The 19695-nt window shown below is 34.4% G+C and overlaps 1 protein-coding gene across 1 annotated transcript in view; it reads left to right on the top strand.

Moving 5' to 3' along the window:
• The window catches only part of DOCK10 (dedicator of cytokinesis 10), a 212379-nt gene that overhangs the window by 62623 nt on the left and 130061 nt on the right, over positions 1–19695 (top strand). Inside the window, exons 5-7 of the mRNA XM_051983445.1 lie at positions 5881–5953; positions 6385–6507; positions 6798–6932. Coding sequence (XP_051839405.1) covers positions 5881–5953; positions 6385–6507; positions 6798–6932 — 331 coding nt within the window. The remainder of the gene's footprint in view (positions 1–5880; positions 5954–6384; positions 6508–6797; positions 6933–19695) is intronic.

Genomic DNA, 19695 nt, shown 5'->3' on the forward strand with positions numbered 1-19695 from the left:
TTAAAAAGACTTTGATTTGTATTCATAATTTATCAACTCTTTCTCTGGGGATAGACAGCAGTTTTCGTTATGTCCTTTGGAATTGTCTTGGATCACTGTATTATGAAAAGAGCTAAGTTGATCATCATATAATATTGCTGTTAGGGTGAACAATAGAACCTCCATATATTTAAGGAAAGTGCTTATGACTGCCATATCTTCATTCTTCTCTAGGCTCCATTTCTGATTCTCCAGAATTTTCTACCATGCCCCTTTGTGCGTCCCTTCTCCCCTTCCCCACCTATTCCCCCTCCTTTCATTTTGATTTCTTCTCCCACCATTAAAATGTAAGCTCTTTGAGAGTAGGGACTCTCTCTGTAATTTTGCTTACATCTGTATCCCTAACACATAACCTCTGTGTTGTAGACCAGGACTTCTTAAATTTTTTCCACTTGTGATCCCTTTTCATCGGAGAAGTTTTTATATAACCCCAAGTATATCAAATAAGTATGCTAATCAAACATTTGATGATAATAAATCAGCCACCACATTCAGTTATGGGGTCACAAGTCACAGTTTAAGAAACTAGGTGATAGACAAGTCTCTAAAACCATCTACCTAGGAATTCCCTATATAACTGAAATTAAAGGTCCAATCTCTATCATTAAGACACCAGAAATGGGTTCTCAGTGTCTTTCCTTAATTTCTTTTATTTATCTTCCATAGAACTCAAAAAAAGTCATCATTTGTTGAATGGGTTTGCCTCCTTGTAGCCCTGAAAAGTAATCTAAATGTATATATCATGTTAATATCAATAGGGAGACAATCTGCATTCCATTCCTAACTACTACTTCATCCTGTGCAGCTAAAGATGATACAATTAAATTATGAACACGAGATAATGCAGGCAATATTTACCCTACTAAAATACGCCTCATCTCATTCATCCTCAGTCACTCTGCTCACCAAGAAGGCCCTTGTCTTTCTCACTAGTTCCAGTTCTATAGTAGGAGGTTGCTAAATAAGTCCCAAATAATCCCATTTGAGGGTTTCTCTTTGAGAATGATAGAATGTGCTCTTGTTTCAGACAGTTTACATAATGTGACTTCCCTCCCTCTTCCATTCCTTCATTTCATCCCTTTTATTATTTAGCTCATAATAGAATTTCCCCACTGTGTGGTCACCATAACATAATGCCTGTATGAAATCTATACCATCGATGTGAATAGATACCTCCCAAAGTAATAGTTCCCCATGGAAATCATGTCCCAAGAAGAAGCCACATTTTAACTCCTTCACAATCCCAATATTCAGCTATGCAATGTACAATATCAAGTCAGCACTGTCACCAGCATGAATACCAACAGATTTTTCAGGAACATTATGACACAGTTGTATAACATTTGAATAGCATATGACCTCCCAACAATTTAACAGAAGAGTGAAACAGTTGGTCTGTTTAGCAGTTTTTTCCAGTGGGAAAAAAACCTCCTTTTGACTTTTAGTTACAACCTTGGAAAAAAGAGAGAAAAGAAAAACTTAGCACCTCTCTTCTAAGTATTTCTAGGGAAAATAGCGTCAGTCTAACATAAGTCTCCAAATACAATCACTTCAAAAAAAAAAAAAAAAGATTCTTTACCAAAACTCCCAGAAAAATGAATCGCAATGGTACACTCAGTTTCTCACAACTGGTTCATGTTCATCTCTTAAAAGCCACATCTCATAAACTGAGATCCCCTGAATTCAAAACTTTTACTTTTTTTCATTGTTATTTAGTCTTTTTCTTCTGAATTTTCCTATGATTAATCAAAATTTGATCATGTAGTATCATAGATCTTTCTTTATCATTTTCTAATCTTTACTTTCTTCAGAGTTATCATTGTACAAATATTTCAAGTCCTATAATTATTAGCAGTTTACAAAGTAGTTATCTTCTGATTTACACTGGCTTCTGCATCATTCAGAAGACCTTGTAATCTTTTTTCCCTAGTAAATTTATTTATTTTTAATACACATTGCTTTATGAATCGTGTTGGGAGAGCAAAACCAGAGCAAAATGGAAAAACCATGGGAAAGATTAAAAAAAAAAAAACAGAAAAAAGAAGTGAACATAGCATGTGTTGATTTACAATCAGGCTCCTTAGTTCTGTTTCTGGATGTACATAGCATTTTCTGTTCAAAATCTATTGGGATTTCTTTGGGTCATTGAATCACTGAGAAAACCCAAGTCTTTCATAGTTGATCATCACACATTCTTGCTATTATTGTGTACAATGTATTCCTGGTTCTGGAATCTTTTTACCTCCTTTACATGAAGCATATGGCGCTTCAATTTTTGTGGCTCATCAGATATTTAAGATCATAGGAATCCAAGCCAAAAAAAAGACCATCAAGGTCAACTAGCTGATTTTCTCAATTTACAGATAAAGTACCTAAAACCCAGAGAGGTCAAAATACCTTGCCCAAATTCAGAAAGGTAATAAATGGTAGAGGCTATATTTAAACTCAGATTCTCTGGATTCAAAACATTTGCTTTTTTTCCATTGTTATTTAGTCATTTTGCTATCACATCCAACTCTTCATGACCCACATTTGTGGTTTTCTTGGCAAGAATATTGAAATGGTTTGCTATTTCTTTCTCCAGCTCATTTTACAGATGGGGAAACTGAGGTAAAAAGGCTTAAATGACTTGCCCAGGATCACACAGCTAGTAAGTGTCTGAGGCCAAATTTGAACTCAGATTTTCCTGACTCAGACCCAGTGCTCTATCCATTACACCACCTATCTAACCTGTTTTTTTCATACCTCTATCCTCTAGGGTTCATATAAAATTTTACCTGTGATTTGAATTTAGTTCTCTCATTCACAGCCCTTTCTAAACTATATTCTCCTCCTGGATTTATGTAAGTTTAACATTCCTGTGAAAATTCCCTGACAAGACAATAGCAAAGAATCATATTCTAGTGCTAGAGATCATCTGGTATCAATATGTTTATTTTATAGATAAAGAAACTGAGGCTCTGAGATGGCAGATGACTTCCCCAAGAGTCATACAGATGATAACAGAAGCAGATTTGAATCCATTTCTTCCAACTCTAAGTCCAGTGATCTTTCCATGTGTCCACAATGGCCTCCCTCCTCCCAGACTCTCATAAAAGCCTACTTTGATTTCTCATTTCTCAAAGTGCCATAGGTCAGGCACAGCCTTCCCTAGTGGATATGCTAATGTTATTTCAGAGGGCCCTGCTTCCTGCCTTCCCCACAGCTAATGGAAACAGAGGGAAAGAGCTAGTTTACAGTCCCTGGAAAGCAATCATTCCTGGGAATCAGAAGTTATAATTATGGAAGAGACCACTGGAAAATAAAAATAGCTAGTCCAAGTCTTTAGCAAAATTATGATAAAAGGGGAAATTTTTTTGGGAGGAGGAGTTTTTGAGGGGATTCCAGTATTTTCATTTCTTCATTTTTTTTATCTCTTTTCTGTGGGGCTCTTCCATTACCTTCACCCTCTTTTCTTGACCTCCTCATTACTAAAATAAAGAAAAAAATCCAAATTGATCTACTGGAAAATGCAGTCTATACTCCTTGCTTCTATTTCCTCTCTACTTAGCTCATTTATTCTTTAAACCTTTGCCTAGTAAATACTTGTTGAATGACTTAATGAAAAGCAGCTCCCAATTCTGATGTCTGTAGGGTGATCTGACCAGACTAAGTGACATCCTGAAAAGAGTCCTATATTTAGATTTAGATTATCAGATCTCAAAAACCCAAGTTTTCCCCACCTCTGTTACATACCCCTCCATGTATGTGTGTGGGGGGGGGGAGGGAGTAAACTACTCTAAAAGCAGAAAGGAAGGGGATAAGCCTTCCTATAGCTCCTAGTTTGTATGAGGCATTACATTAAGCCCTTTAAAAATATTGTCTCCTTTGATCTTTACAATAACACCTGAGTCCAGGTCCAACAACACTGTCTACTGAGATAGCCAACTATATCTTTGGGCCTCTGTTTCCTCATCTGTAAAATGATAGGGAATGGAGTCTAAGAATTGCTATGTCCCCAGGCTTCAGCAGTACATCTTCTCACCCCCTGCCAGAATTATAAAAAGGGTCCCTATGGCCCAAAAAATGATTAGTGATGGTTGGGTTTTTTAGCCCACATTTTTCTTTGCCCTTGTCTTTAGAGGCAAGCCTTACCTGGTTTTTGAAGTACAAATACTAATGTAACTGACTATCTCAATCTATGACCCCTGTTTATGACCTCTGACCATTTAATTCTCCTTGTGCTATTCCAATATCTCCATCCTTACCCACCTTCAACAAAGAAAAGTTTTTTTAGCAGGAGTTAAGAGAATATGGCACTGCTCTCTCTTTCCATTCAGTGAAATGGAATACTTTGAGGGTTTGAGAAGTCAATTAATCCTTTACAAAATTGCTTCATGGATGGAGCACTGAACTTTGAGTTAGGATAACCACATGTGTAGATCACAAAACCAATCTGAGACTTAGTCTCATCACCTGTAAAATAATAATAATAATAATATTCATAGCACTTATCTTATTCATTTGACCTCAGTCTCGAACAAAGTATGTTGTTTTGCAAATCTCAGAGCTCTGAGATTATTATTAATATGCATCTATGTAAAATGGGTATATCAGAATACATTTTTTAAAAATCACATCCAAAAAGTCCATTTAGTGAAGGCTCAATCATACGAAATATAAAGTATTCTTGTTTTTGCACTGATTTATGAAGCATCCCTTTCATCCATTTTTTTTTTTTTTTGGTAACCTGAACTATCAAAAACATTTTATGACTGAGTGAAAATTTTGTGAGTAAAAATGGAATTTTTTTCTGGTTTCTAAATTCTAGATGAAAGTCTGTGGTTCTGTCTTGATGACATCAAATATCTTGATGGAAAAGAGAAATCTATGTATGAAGTCTTTTTATTTCTAAGGCCAAATGTCTTTTTAGAAATGTTTACATGCTTCGTTCATTTTTTTTTTTGCTTCCTTCTAATGGGTTGTTACAGAAGTCATACACACAGTTATTAAAAAGTGCCCCTTGGAATCAGTTTTCCATTTTGCAAAACTAGGTGTATTAGGATGAGTGATAATACCATGATTATTAAGGGTCCTACTAAGGAAATTTTCTAGATACCCTAGCTCAAACAGAATCTTTGGGAACTATTGGGCAGCTTCAGAATAACTCTGATTGTGAAATCTTAATTAGGGGAGCAGCACAGCCTAGTGGTCTGAGCAAAGGATTGGTATTCAATGACAATACCTCTGTTCAAAATGTTAACCTCTGGCCTTAGGTATGACATTGCATCCATTCAAAATTTACGTTTCATAAAGTGAGGATAGCAACATTAAATGGGACAAATAAAAAGGCCACCTTTTTAAGTCTTTCCTTTATGTAAACTAGGGTTTCTTAACATGTTTTTCTGTCTCGTAAAGTTTGTTTCTTCTCAGAATAATATATTTAAATGTGTAAAATTAAATATACAGGACTATGAAAATAAATACAATAAAATACAAATCTGTAATGTATAATATATTCATTTATTTATTCATCCAAGGACCTTTCTTTAAAAGATGTGTTTTATTCTGGCTGAGAACTGTGGTTTTGTTCATATAGTGAACTTTCATTTTAGAAACTCTCATCACTGAGGCAGGTCTCACAACTAATCTGTAATCAGTCCAAAGATAATATTTAATAAGCACCTACTATGTGCTGGATATTGCTCTCAGCACTGGAGATACAAGTAGAAAAAGAAAGATTATCACCTCCCAGGAGTTTAGAATTTAATGGGAGGAAGAAGATAGAGAGAAGGAAGTTCTATTACATTGGTTTTGTTTTATTATTACATTATCATTATATTTTTATTATCTTTATTTCAGAACAGAATTCAGACCAGAGAAACTGCCTTCCCATTCTTTTGAAGTTGATCATGAAGATGCCGATAAGGATGAAGTAAGTAACTGTTTAAGGTGAAATACTTGTAATATACCAATAACAATGTCCTGGAGTGTTTTTTGGTATTCTTCATTTTCAATGACCACATCATTAGGCCCATTAGTCTTAGAAATAGAATAGTTTGGGACTGTTTCAACCATTTTTAAGTTAGATGGCTTCAGTATCAGAAATAATGTGTTACAATAGCTAGACTCTAGACCTGGAGCCAGAATGATCTGGATTCAAATACTGTTTTCTGATATTTGCGAACTGTGTGAGTCTTTACAATATCTCTGGCTCAAGCAGCTATCTCTAATTTATTTATTAAGCCATCAACAAGTTGCACCCTATGAGGGTAGTAGGTTAATGAAATCCCAGATCATGAATTCATCTTTTATCTCCCATTCACAAAAGAATCCATCATGTTCTTATTAATATCTTTTGTATAGGACACCACATCCCACTCATCTTCCAAGGGAGGTGGAGGAACAGGAGGACCAGGCGTCTTCAAATCTGGATGGCTTTACAAGGGGAATTTTAACAGCACAGTCAACAATAGCATCACTGTCCGGGTAAGCATCCATTATTCTCCAGGTTTGCTGGACTTATCTTTAAGGGCAATCCCACCTGAAGTCACAGCAGAGATGATATTGTTTGTAAAAGGCTATATTCCTATCCCTGTTTGTATTTTAGTTATCAAGAAGTATGATGATATTAAAGAGGATTTTGTTTTCTCCAGAACAGTGTCTGAGAACTGAAGTGATCTAAAGACATTTTTAAATATTCTAATTTCTATGAAAAAAATAAAAGGTTTTGTAATTCACCCAAACAACTCTTTTTTTTTCTTTTTGGCTTATTTTAGTCATTCAAAAAGCGTTACTTTCAGCTGACTCAGTTGCCAGATAACTCCTACATTATGAACTTTTACAAAGATGAGAAAATATCCAAAGAACCTAAAGGCTGCATCTTTTTGGATTCTTGTACAGGTGTTGTGCAGGTGAGTCCAAGTTATTTTCTTTCTTTGACATTTTACTTGTAAAAAAAAAAGTTAATTTGTAATTCCTATGGTTACATTTCTTCTACTTGCTTCAGCTTTCCTATTTCAATAGTGTTTACTTAATAATGGTTTTCTCTTTTATTGACCTCTTTTACTTTTATATCACAGTCCTTTCTGGATTTACCCAAAAAAATGTATGTATATATAGGTATATATGTATGTATGTGTGTGTATACACATGTATAATCTATAAATATATATGTATACATGCACTATATTCAGTTGAATATATATGGATATAGTTTACTTATTGCTATTATTTTATTTCAGAAAAATTACATGTGTACATGCATTCATGTATAGATATAGACATATATTTATATATGTACATATACATATGTGCAGGGGCAGCTAGATGGCACAGTGGATAGAGGCTTATCCTCCTGAGCTCAAATCCAGCCACTTAATAGTTGTGTGAACCTAGCCAAGTCCCTTCACTCTGGTTGCCTTAGTTTTCTCATCTGTAAAATGAGCAAGAGAAAAAAAAAAGATAAATCATTCCAGTACCTTTGCCAAGAAAACGCCAAATGGGATCATGAAGAATCAGACACAACTGAAAAATAATTGAACAAATTATAAATGTGCCCACAAATACAAATACAAATACAATCACATATAAATATAGCTATCCATTCAAGAATATGCTAAATAAATACAGAATGGCTGTGGGAGGAGATATCCTAGCACCTGAAGGGACAATTTCATGTAGAAGATGAGTCCTTAAAGAAACTAAGGGTTCCATTAAATTGAAGAAGAGGAAGAAGTCCATTTCAGGCATAAAGGATGGTCAATGAAAAGGCAGAGAAGAAGACATGTTGTATGGAATTTGTTTGTCTCTCTTGGTCCCTCAATCCAAGTATCCATATACTTTAGACACTATGACCACATTAGAAGTATATGATGGAGGCAGTTATGATGGAGTAGTGGATAGAGCATCGGCCCTGGAGTCTGGAGATCTGAGTTCAAATCCATCCTCAAATTGCAAGCTATGTGATCTTAGGCAAATCACTTAACTCCAATTATCTCTAAGAAAAAAAGTAGGTGATGATACCTGTTAGCTTTGTTTTACAGGTTTCCCTCACTCTAAATACCTTCTTCTCCATTGAGTAGAACAATCAAAGTCACTCTCCTGATGTCTGTGTTGGAACCAAAACACTCCCTATTAATTCAGAACTCTTTTTCTTTTTCTCACCCACTTATTTAGGGAAGTCCTAATACCATTGAAGAAGGTTCACATTTCTGCTTTCCTCCTGTGACCCCCCAAGAGTTAGACCACCTTTGCTTTCAAAAAAAGGATATAGTTTATAATACTATAAGAGCTCTGTAAGTTTGAAATGATTGGAGGTTTGTGATCACTTTAGTCATTATTCTACAGAAGCAGTCTTGGTCCTATATATTCGGAGCTATTCATCTCAGAATTCTGTGTTCAGCTCCATTCAGGACTGTTTGCCCAGTGCAGAGCAGAATGTTACAGCCATCTCAGGAGCTCAGATCAACATTGAGAGCTCATTTGTAGGCTATTTTTGCATAAATTATCTTGATTGGCTATCTAGGTGCTCAGAAATCCCCCGGATAATTGCATCACTCTTTGTTTCCCTCTGAGTAGCTTTTCCCTCAGAGAGGCAGCAACTAAGGCACACTTTGCCCAGAAAACAACATTTCTGAGATGTCAAGCATACAGCATGCAAGCCCACAGAGATGGTGAAAATTTCCTCCTACCTGCTTATTAGCTATAAGGAATTTAAGTTGGCTGGAAAAGAAGGAAGGAAGAGTCTTTTGTTGGTAGAAAGGGAATCATTAAAAGCAATAATAATATTCTAATAGATTGCAAATAAAAAACAAAACCAAAAACCACTCTTAGAAATCCCTGCTAGAAATCAAAGGGTCCAAATGCTCTACTTGAATATTTTAAAAGTACAAGACTTCTATTTACCAGAACCTAATTGCAGTTAAGTGGTTTCTTTGGATAGTGCTATAATGAGGGTGATTATTCTGGTACACTGAGTTCTAACCAGGATTGACTTCCTCCTGAAGAGATATTATATTATGTCTCATGTCTCCCATTTATTCTTCTAAGATGCTATGGTACCCATAAGATTGGCATGCATATGAAAAGTGTCTCAGAGTGAAAAAGCTGGCTGTGTCTGCCCAATGTTAGGTTGTTCTGGCCAAAGCTAAGTAGCCTATGAATAGAAGCTCAATAGTCAGCTCCCTTCCAATTTCTTCGAAATTGCCAACATTTCACTCTTTTTAGGGTTCTGGGAATAGTCCATTTGTTAGTTCTTTTTACATTAAAGACTATTCAGAAGAGAATCACTTCCTAGAATGTAATTTATCCAAATAGAAAGGAGGATGTGAATATTTGTTTTGGGCAGTAAAAAAGATGGTTGGATTTGGATTCAGCATTATGGACTGGAATCATGGCTCTGTCGTGAGATGGCTTTGGAAAAGCCATTTAGCCTTTCTGGGTTTCAATTCCCTCCTCATTAAAGTGAAAGAATTAGACCAGTTCATGATATATAAATTTGAAACTAGATTAGAATTCAAGAGGTCATCTAGTGTCATAACCTTTTTCATCATATTTTACATATAAAGAAACTGAGGTTCAGAGAGAGAACCTCTAAAGTCATTTCTAAATCTAAAGTCTTATGATCTTAAATTTTTTGGTATTTGAAAATTAAGTTTGATTACATAGTATAATATTTACATCTGATTCTATTGTTCTGGTACTTAGCTTATATCATTGATACTATATGCATATCAAGAAACAAGAGAATACAATGTACCCATCTGTGCATCCACCTGTACCCATTTGCATTCCAATAAATTCTTATCTTTATATATATAATTGTGTTTTTAAATGAAATCCTTCCAAATCCACAATCATGATGGTTCAGGAGAGTTCTGACTTGGGAATTCAATCGGTTATATGCCTTCTTGAATTTGGTAATGATGAGGATTTCATCTGGGAATCATCCTTAGATTGTGTATTGTTGTTCTACGAGACATCAGTCCTAGCCCTACCCCGCCCCAGAAAGTTTCTCTGGTTTTAGCATCCAGTTGCTTACATGTTCATCCTTCTGCTTTCTCTAAAGTTACTAATGATCTTTTAATTGATGAATCTAATAGCCTCTTCTCAGTGGTAATCCTCTTCAGTATTTGATACTATTGATCATTTCCTCTTGGCCATTCCCTCCTCTTTAAGTTTTTAACTTTCTATCTGCCTTGCCCTTTATTGCTTCTTCATGCATTGCATGTCCACTAATCATGAATATCCCCAACACTATTTCTCAGATCATCTCTTCTTTTCCATATATATTACTTTTTTCTGCGGATTATTCCCAATTCTAAATCCAGTTTATTCTCTCTTCTGAGCCACAGTCCCAGTCATTTAGTCAATGAGCATTTATTAAGTGTCTCTTATGTCTGAAGCTCTCTAATAAACACTAGAGATATAAAAGAGTCTTCAAGAATCTCACAATCTAATGGTCGATTACCTTTTGAAAATCTTAAATTATATATCCTATAACATCTCAAACTTATATCCAAACCAGATCTCATTGTCCTTTCCCCTAATTCTAACTTTCTTTCAAACTTCCCTAGTGCTGTCAAGTCTTCCCCAACTCCAATCCATTCCTCTACTCAATAAACATCAGTGGTTCACTATTGTCTTGAGAATCAATATAGAATCTTCCATTTGACATCCAAACTCTTCATAACCTGGTCCTACATTACTTTTCAAGAATTTTTATACTTAATTTCCTTATATATACACTATAATCTGGCTACTCTAACATATTTGCTATTCTTCATATTTAATGTTTGATCTCCCACGTCTTGATCTTTGCACTGCCTGACTTCATATCTGGAATCTTTATTCTCCTCACCTTTATTCTTAATTTGCTTGGCTTCCTTCAGAAACTGCCTCAAATCCTACCAACTTTAGAAAGCCTACTCCAGTGCTTTGACTAGCTAGTACATTTCTCTTGGAGATTATTCTCCATCTACACTGTATTTTTTATATATTATATGTGTGTGTGTGTATATGTATATATATATATATATATGTATGTATGTATGTATGTATGTATTACTATACATTTGTTTCCCCTGATAGAATGTATACTCCCTTTGGATGAGAACTGTTTCATTTTGGTCTCAGTAGCTCCAGGACTCAGAATAGTGCCTATTACACAGTAGACTTTTCATGCTACTTGGAAAGAACAATGTGTATGAAGGCAAAGAACTTGAGTTTAAAACCTGGATTGACCACTTATTACCCATTCTACCTAGGACCTTGTATTGTACTTATGTATTTACATATTGTTTCCCTCATTAAAATATGAGTTCATTGAGTGCAATACCATTTTTGTCTTAATGCTTATCTTAGTGCCCAACACATAAAAAGTGTTTCGTGAATGTTTATTGACTGAGAAACTACTTAGACCAGCAAGCCAAGTCATTTATTTGATTATCTGTTGAACTGGATATTATCACAAGAATAATTCCAGAAGGAGGTGAAATTATAGACATTGAATTCAGGTTTCTTAAGTATTTTAAGCCTGGTATTTTTCTGGATAGTTCTCATTTCAAAATCTGGAATTCCTCCAGAAGGCAATAATGCTGAACTTTAAAGGGAGAGAATTAATTAAGTGTTACAAAGCAATCCAGCAAAAGTAGAAGATAATTGCATTTTAAAGGAGATGCCAAATTTCCATATGGAAAGAACAATAAAGAACCTAATGGAGGTAGAAAGTATTTTTCTATTGTTGGCCACAAAAGAGACTATTCGGCTATAAGTTTAAAAAAAAAATCACTTAGCAATAGGTAAAAGAAAGCTCTATTTTATAGACATTGAACTAGAAAGTTTAATGCTCACCTTTTCATATGCATTTCAAGTTTGTTCTGGCAAGTGAAACCCTTTTTAATTTAGCTGCATAGTGTTCTGTGAAGTTATGTAGATAGAGTAGATTGAAGTATGGGGCACAAAGCATATGTTAAATTCACAAAGAAGATGAAATATATCTTTGCTGTTTCACTTTCTTATACCAGAAAAATCAAAAAGTTATAGGTTTCTCTTTTAACATTAATTTAATTTTGATATTTCATATTTTATTGGATGTTGGTTTCCATGCATAGATAAATATAAAATCATAATTCTTTTGATGACATAGATTTTATTGCAAACTGTTATTGGACTTAGACTTCTTTTAATCACTTAGGCATGAGGATTACTGAGAGTAGGAGAGAAAGTCAAGCCTAAGGACCTAGGCAAAAGACTTTGTGACCCTACAAAGGACCTTTTTGTATATAATAGCTCTCTTCTTTGCTGTACTTCTCTATTTTCCGTTGAAAGGCCTGAATTGGTCCCCATAATCTCATTGCAGTATTAAAAAATCAGAAAATCCTCAATTTAGATCTAGAAAAGATCTTAGAAGTCATTAAGTTCAACCTTCTTATTTTAGGAATAAAAAACAATAGAGGATGGAGGGCCTTAGTAATTTACCCAGAATCACTGAGCAAGTGAGAATCTGAAATGGCATTTTGACCCACATCTTCTTGACTTCCAGTTCTATGTCCTGTCTACTGATAGCCATGCTACTGATCAATCTGATACCATATAATGCAACAACTTTTATGTTAATACAGAAAAAGTGAGATTGCCTAGAATATGCAAAGCACTAAGATGCCACAAACATTACCAAAATACGTTTTCTTACTCATGGCCTTTTTTCCCCTGAGGCAATTGGGGTTAAGTGACTTGCCCAGGGTCACACAGCTAGGACATGTTAAGTGTCAGAGACCAGATTTGAACTCAGGTCCTCCTGATTCAGAGCTAATGCTCTATCCACTGTGCTACCTAGCTGCTCCCTGCACTGGCCTTTTTTAAAAAATTACTTTTGAAGTGTATACACTTACAGTGTATGTTAAGAGAAAAGACCTCTACAGCTGTTCTTACTCTGTTGTAAATTTTAACAAGGACAACTTGAATTCCAAGAAGTTCCATTTTTATATTCTTTTCTTGCTTTGAAGCTGCAATGTGTTTTGTTATAAGGAATATGTTCATGTCTGAATCATTCTCACACTGGAGGTGTCATTAGCTTACAAAGTGCATCATTACAGAATGAGACTGGAAAGTTATCAAGTGAAATTTCTCATAATGAGTTTGTTGATTAAGGCCAGACAGACTAGGTGGAATTTTAGACTTTTTAACAAAGGATAACAGTGGATAATGGATGGAGAGTTAGCCTTTGAGTTATAGAAATCTGGATGCAATTCCCATTTCTGAATGTCCATGAATAATAAGTCATTTCATTTATCTAAGCCCTCATAAAATTCCCTAAGCACAATGACAATCTTCACTGGTGGAAAGAGGTGCCATACTTGGAATTCTTCCCACATTTTTGCCTCACCCACTGCTTTCTGGATATCTCAAAATGACCATCCCATAAATACTTCATACTAAATATGTTTGAAACAGAATTAATTACCGTCCCTCAAAAAGCCTTGAATTTCCCTAATTTGGGGAGGATCCTTTTTTCTTTCCAATTACCCATGTTTGTAAATTTGGAAGAATGCTAGAATCTTCCTTCTCCTTTTCCTCCTTTCTCCCAAATCTAATCACTTGCTAGTCTAATGGGACATAGGAAAATAATATATGTAAATGATTATGGTATAGGAATGGTCTAATATAGTAAGCTGAAAGATTCAAAGGGGAGATAAATCATTCTTTCAGTTGGAGGAAGATGGAAGAAACAAGATATCGTGGAAGAGGAATACATGATCTTGGTCTTGAAAACGGAGGATTTCAATGAATGATATTAGTAATAACAAAAACAATCATAACAATAGTCAGGATATATATGCTGTTCTAGGGTTTACAAAGCACTTTATAAATGTTATTCCACTTTATCTCTATAATAACCCTGTAAGGTAGGTTATAATTATTATTATAATAGCTAAAAATTATTGAGTTCAATTTTGAACTTAGGTTTTCCTAACTCTAAGACATCACTATCCATCTATTCCACCACCTGGGCAGGGAGTCTATTCCAGGCATTAGGAAAGGCCATGTGCAAATGTACGGAAGCAGTAGGGGGCAGTATGAGATCAATGATCTATCCATATTGGTTCTACCCAAGCAAATGAGAGTACCATGAGCTAATTCTAGCAGAGTAGTTGGGGCCAGATAGTGGAGAGCAGTGAATTCTATTTTAAGAAGTTGGTATTTTATTCACTAGATAATGGGGAGTCACTAAAGGATTTGGAGCAAGGGAATGAAATAGTCACAATAAAGATTATTTTTATATTCAGCACAAAGGATGGATTGGAAAGGAGAGAAATTAGAAACAGAAAAAACAATTATAATTATGTAGGCAGGAGGCACCTGAATTAGAATGATTTCACTAAGTGGTAAGTAAGAGACAAAAGCAAGAAATATCTAAGGTCAAATCTTTTCTATACCTGGCAATTGATTACACAGTGGAGAATGGGAAAATAGAGAAAAGGAAGAGGTGAAGATAATTTAGAAGCTTTGAGCATTAGTGACTAAAAGAGCAGTAACATCATTGAGAAAAAAAAACAAGTTTGGAGAAAGGGCAGATTTTAGAAAGACTCATAGTAACTTATTTATCTATAGAAGAGGTTCTCAGTCTATTTTATTATAGACAAGAAGGTAGCGCAATGGCTAGATGCTGGGCTTGAAGTCGGGAAGACCTGAGATCTATAATTTCAGGTAAATCATTATTTGCTTCAGTTTCCTCAATTACGAAATGGGATAATAATAACATCTACCTCTCCAGTGTTATTGTGAAGGTTGAACAAGATCATTTTTGCAAATTACTTAGTACAGTACATAGTGTTATAAAAATGTTAATATTAATCTATTTTTGTCATGAATCCCTACAGCAGCCTGGTAAAACCTATGGATATGTTCTTAAAATATCTTTAAATGCATAAAATAAAATACAATGTATTACAAAGGAAAACAATTAGATTGAAAGAAAGATTTATTTTTTTTCCTTGTAAGTTCACAGATCCCATAAAATCTGCCCATGTATTATTAGAATCTCTGGACCATAGGTTAAGAAATCCAAATCCAGAGGTTTATGATTACAAAACCACTTTTCTCACAACTACTATGTGAAGTACATGGTGTATACACAATATCATTCTGTTTTACAGAGGTTAAAAACTATGATAACAAGTTAAGTTCCCAAGTTTTTACCACTACTGTCAGAATAAGAATTTGAATTTAAAGTCTATTGCTTTTTCATCATACCAGATTTTAGACATGTTGTTTTTGAGGTATGGACATAACATATAACAAGTTCTTGGAAATAATAAACTGAAGCTAAAGAGAGAGATCAAGACTGAAGACAGATCAAAATATATATTATATATACATATATATAAAACAATTTGAAAAGGAAAGGCAACTTTTTATGAACTGCAAAAACTCAACTCAAATAACTTTAACATATTTTCTGACATCTGAATATCATTGAAATATTTCACTGATTTTTTTTTCTAGATACCATTATTATCTTGATTGCAGGTGGTAAGACTGAAAACTGTTCAGATATCTTAATCTTTTAAACATTAACTTTCCTACATTTTAGTTATCTTTGATGATCTCAAAATAGAAAAAATATTATAATAAGATATTAATAGAATGTTCCTTTTCTAAATATTCTTTTGAAAGCCAAAGGTGGCTTAAAATATAAATATAACACCTTATATAAGTCATATGTAGGAAGATTATCTAAAATATACATGCAACAAATATTACGGATGGATGGATGGATGGATGGATGGATGGATGGATGGATGGATGGATGGATATGGTTAGAATGAGTAGATTTTCTCTTAGGTCTGGTCCACTTTTGCAGAAAATTGGAAGAGGGCCATGTCTGCAACACCAGGTAGTTATAACAAGAAGAGCCCAGGACCAGAGGCTAAGTGATCTTTCCTTTCTCTTAGAGAGGTATTCAACATATTGTGCCACCTTCAAATGTCTCAAAATAAAATGTTTAGGAATTGAAAAGGAAAGCAACTTCCTTAATTGCTCTTCAAGGAGGGGGTAACCATTAGCTTAAACTGACCAGTTTAGCCCCTTACCACCAAATGATAATTACACAAAAAAATACAAATGCCCAATTACCTAATATCAAGTAAACTTATCTATCCAAACAAAATAGAAGTTAGAAAAGTTCTATAGATTAGAATATATTGAAGAATAACCAATAATCAATAAAATCCAACTCAAACCATGAGAGAGCACCTCACCCAGGGAAGGTCCTTTCTTCATAATCTCAAGAGTTACACATCATTGAGATCAAAAAAAGATGGTCCTGCTCTCAACTAATCTATGGCTCTGAGAGTTCTAGTACATTTCTCTCTCTCAAAAACATCCTTAAAGCTCCTGTGAAGGCCCTCTCTGCAACAATCTGAAAGAAATCACCTGTGCTGACAGAATTATTCTCAGCATTCTCTCAGCCACTCAAGAGTGATACTTCCTTCTGTAGCAGCACTGGGTTGATTCTTTGCAAAATTGCCCCAGGCCTCCCACTTAACATTAGTTTAGCATTTTCCAGAGATTAGGTCATCCCCAGCACCCTCAACCCCCCATAGAGAACTTCATTATATATCCACAATCTTCCTTTTGGGTAGAGAGGTAAATGAGATAAGTGGTATTATAATAATACCATTTAGTGTAATGATTTGTGGGTAGAAACACAGATTCAAAAGGTTAATTAACTTGTCCAAAGTCACTGAACTAGTAAATGGTGAACCTAATCCTAGAAATTTAGTCTTCTGACTTCTCCAATGCTCGCCATGAGCTTTTTCTGCTCCTTCATTCAATTATCTTGAAATGAAACTACAATTCATCAAATATAGCTTCTTAAAAACCAATTTAAAATATTACACTAACTCCCAAATTCTTTTGTTATTAGTTATCTACATAGAAAGCCCAATGGCTTGTAGAATATTTATTTTCTTTTGAATGAATTATAATGATATTCATTTTCACATAGGTTTTGATCTCCTTGATAGTGTTACTTATAGGATTAGGCAGGTTAAACTAATTATTTCATGTTAGTTTTAGAAACAATTTAGAGTTTGAGCATGCTCAGCATAATTTTTTTTTCTCTTGAAAACAACAAAAGCCAAATAAAATATGTATACTTTTTTTTTTTAGCAATCTCCAGATATTTCTACTGTAGTTTGGAATTTTTTCCAAAGAGTCAATAATTATCCTTTTAAAGAGGCTAGCCTTGGCCAATATTATCTGAATAAACAAATCATCTGTATGATATATGAGTATCCTGAGGTTTGTTGTTTTGGTTTAATTTTTCCTTTTCTTTTTCTTTTTTAAAAATAATTAGCAGCTGATAACAATCTAGTTATTACAATTTAGCAGAAAAAAAATCAGACTATTTTCCATCTGACAGGTACATTTCCTCCTTTAAATTCTCCCTTCTTGTGGCTTATATGCTACTGTGCTTTTCTAATTTTCCCCTTACCTCACTTTTTTTCTATAGAGAAATAACAGAATGTCGTAGAAAATACATTGAGGTAAATAAGAATTATAAGAAGTGGATTTTAATTCTTTCGCTACCACTAATGAGATTTTGGACAAGTTGACTGAACTCTCATCTCCTGAATATTTTTTCTTATAAACTGGGGATAAAACCTCACTTTGCTGCCTTAGCACAATATTATAAAGATCAAATGTGATCTTTTGTGTGTGATAATGGAGACTAATATGAACAATATTTTAAATGTATAAAAGACTGTCCTTATACTATTCCTAGAAAGGCAACAGTATTATTATCTGCATTTTAGAGCTAAGTAATAAACTACACATTTTATTTTCCCTTGGAAAACTTATTTCCATCAACTACCTCTGTATCAATGTTCCATATTAAATAAAACTTTCCCAGTCTCCTTGGTCCAAATGCTTATGGAAACTCCATTTGCTTGTATCTTTTCTACTTAAAAGTATGGCTTAACAATGTAAGAAAGTAAATGAATTCTAAGAGGGATGGCATTGTGTTTTAGAGGGCTAATTCACTGTGCTCACTAACAAGTCATTAACTTTTTAGCACCCTTAGAAAGCTCCCAGACAGTGATTTTTTAAACTATCTTTGCTCACTTCAATACAAGAAATCAGCATAATAGTAAAGCTAGTGTCTTAGGGTGCACTCTGAGAACCTAAGACTCTAAATTACAATAGAATTAAAGAACTGCATCAAAGATGAAATTTTTAATACTGGGAATTTCCTACAAAGTGAGATATAGGAGAGGACAGATGGCTAGACTGTAGTAGATATGCGGCTTTGGGAAAGTCATATCATGTCTCTGAACCTCTTAAGAGGATATATGCATGTACATATGTTTGTAAACACATTGTGTATGTACACATGTTTGATGAACATGTATATATATATACATATATATACATATACACATCAATGCAAGTGTATTATTATAATTCTCACTCAGCAAACCAAGGATGTTCTTGTAAAAGAAAAAAAAAGCAACATCTAGAATGGAAATACTGTTGAATTTGGAGAAATCCAATCCAGATCAAATAATAAGTGATTAATAAATGCATTCAGGTGATGAATGCTATGAATATTTAGGAGAGAGGGAAATGATTTCTGGCTGAGTGATGAAGGGGTATTTCATGAAGAGTTTGATTATTTGGATAGGATGTAAACCCTTGAGGGCAAAGACCGCTTCATTTTGTCTTTATATCTCCAACACATAGCAAAGTGTCTGACATAGCAAGTACTTTAAGATAAGTTTAATGGCAAAGTTTAATCCTTCCCATGTTAGGCAGGACTAGCTCCTCAGATAAGAACTCTACTTGAAGCTCAGTCCCTGGTAATGGAGACAAATTTGACAATGGAAACACCCAAAAATAAATTTGTCAATACTCAGCAATCATTATGAATCTAGTAGGGCAACTCATGGCAAACTGGGCAAATCTAGCTGGAATAGAACTAGTAGAAGTAACAGAAATATTGCCAAATATTAACAACCCAATAGCATCAGAGGCATAAGTAATCCCTCCATAAATGTGGATAAAGGTTTGCATGTGTTTCACCTATTATATCTATTCTACTCATTGTAGATGTGTGTTTTAAGAGTGAGCCAAACTGAAAGTGAGGAGAGCAGTTGGGAGGTGAAAGGGAGAAAGTTTCAATTGCTACTTATATCTGTTACTATACTATGTGAAATGCCTTTTCTTTGAACTAATTGTGTCCTGGGGCTAGTAAGTACAAAATAAACCCAACAGTGGAGATTCATGGTTATAGTTTTTAAGTAAGACCAGAGTGCTCCATGAACTATAAAGCAAAAGAATTGGATAAGATTTTTTTTTTTGATATAGCCTTTTACTCACACCTCTCATCCAGACTAGTACATCTACTCCTTTTCCTCACATTAATGTTGCTATTATTTTCTTGGTCTCTGAGACTTGAAAACTAAAATTTAGCTGTAATTTTACCTCCTTCCACTTTCCATATCAATTCAATCACTAATTTCAGCCAATTCTTTCTCTATAATGTCATTTGTATTAGTTCCTTTCTGTTTGTTTCCATAGCAACTGCTCTGATTCGGGTTTTTTTAGCACCTCAAATTTAAAACTGTAATTGCCTCCTATTGTCTCTCTATTTCCCATCTCTTACCTTTT

This window comes from Antechinus flavipes, chromosome 3 (assembly GCF_016432865.1).
Source record: "Antechinus flavipes isolate AdamAnt ecotype Samford, QLD, Australia chromosome 3, AdamAnt_v2, whole genome shotgun sequence".
NCBI lineage: Eukaryota > Metazoa > Chordata > Mammalia > Dasyuromorphia > Dasyuridae > Antechinus > Antechinus flavipes.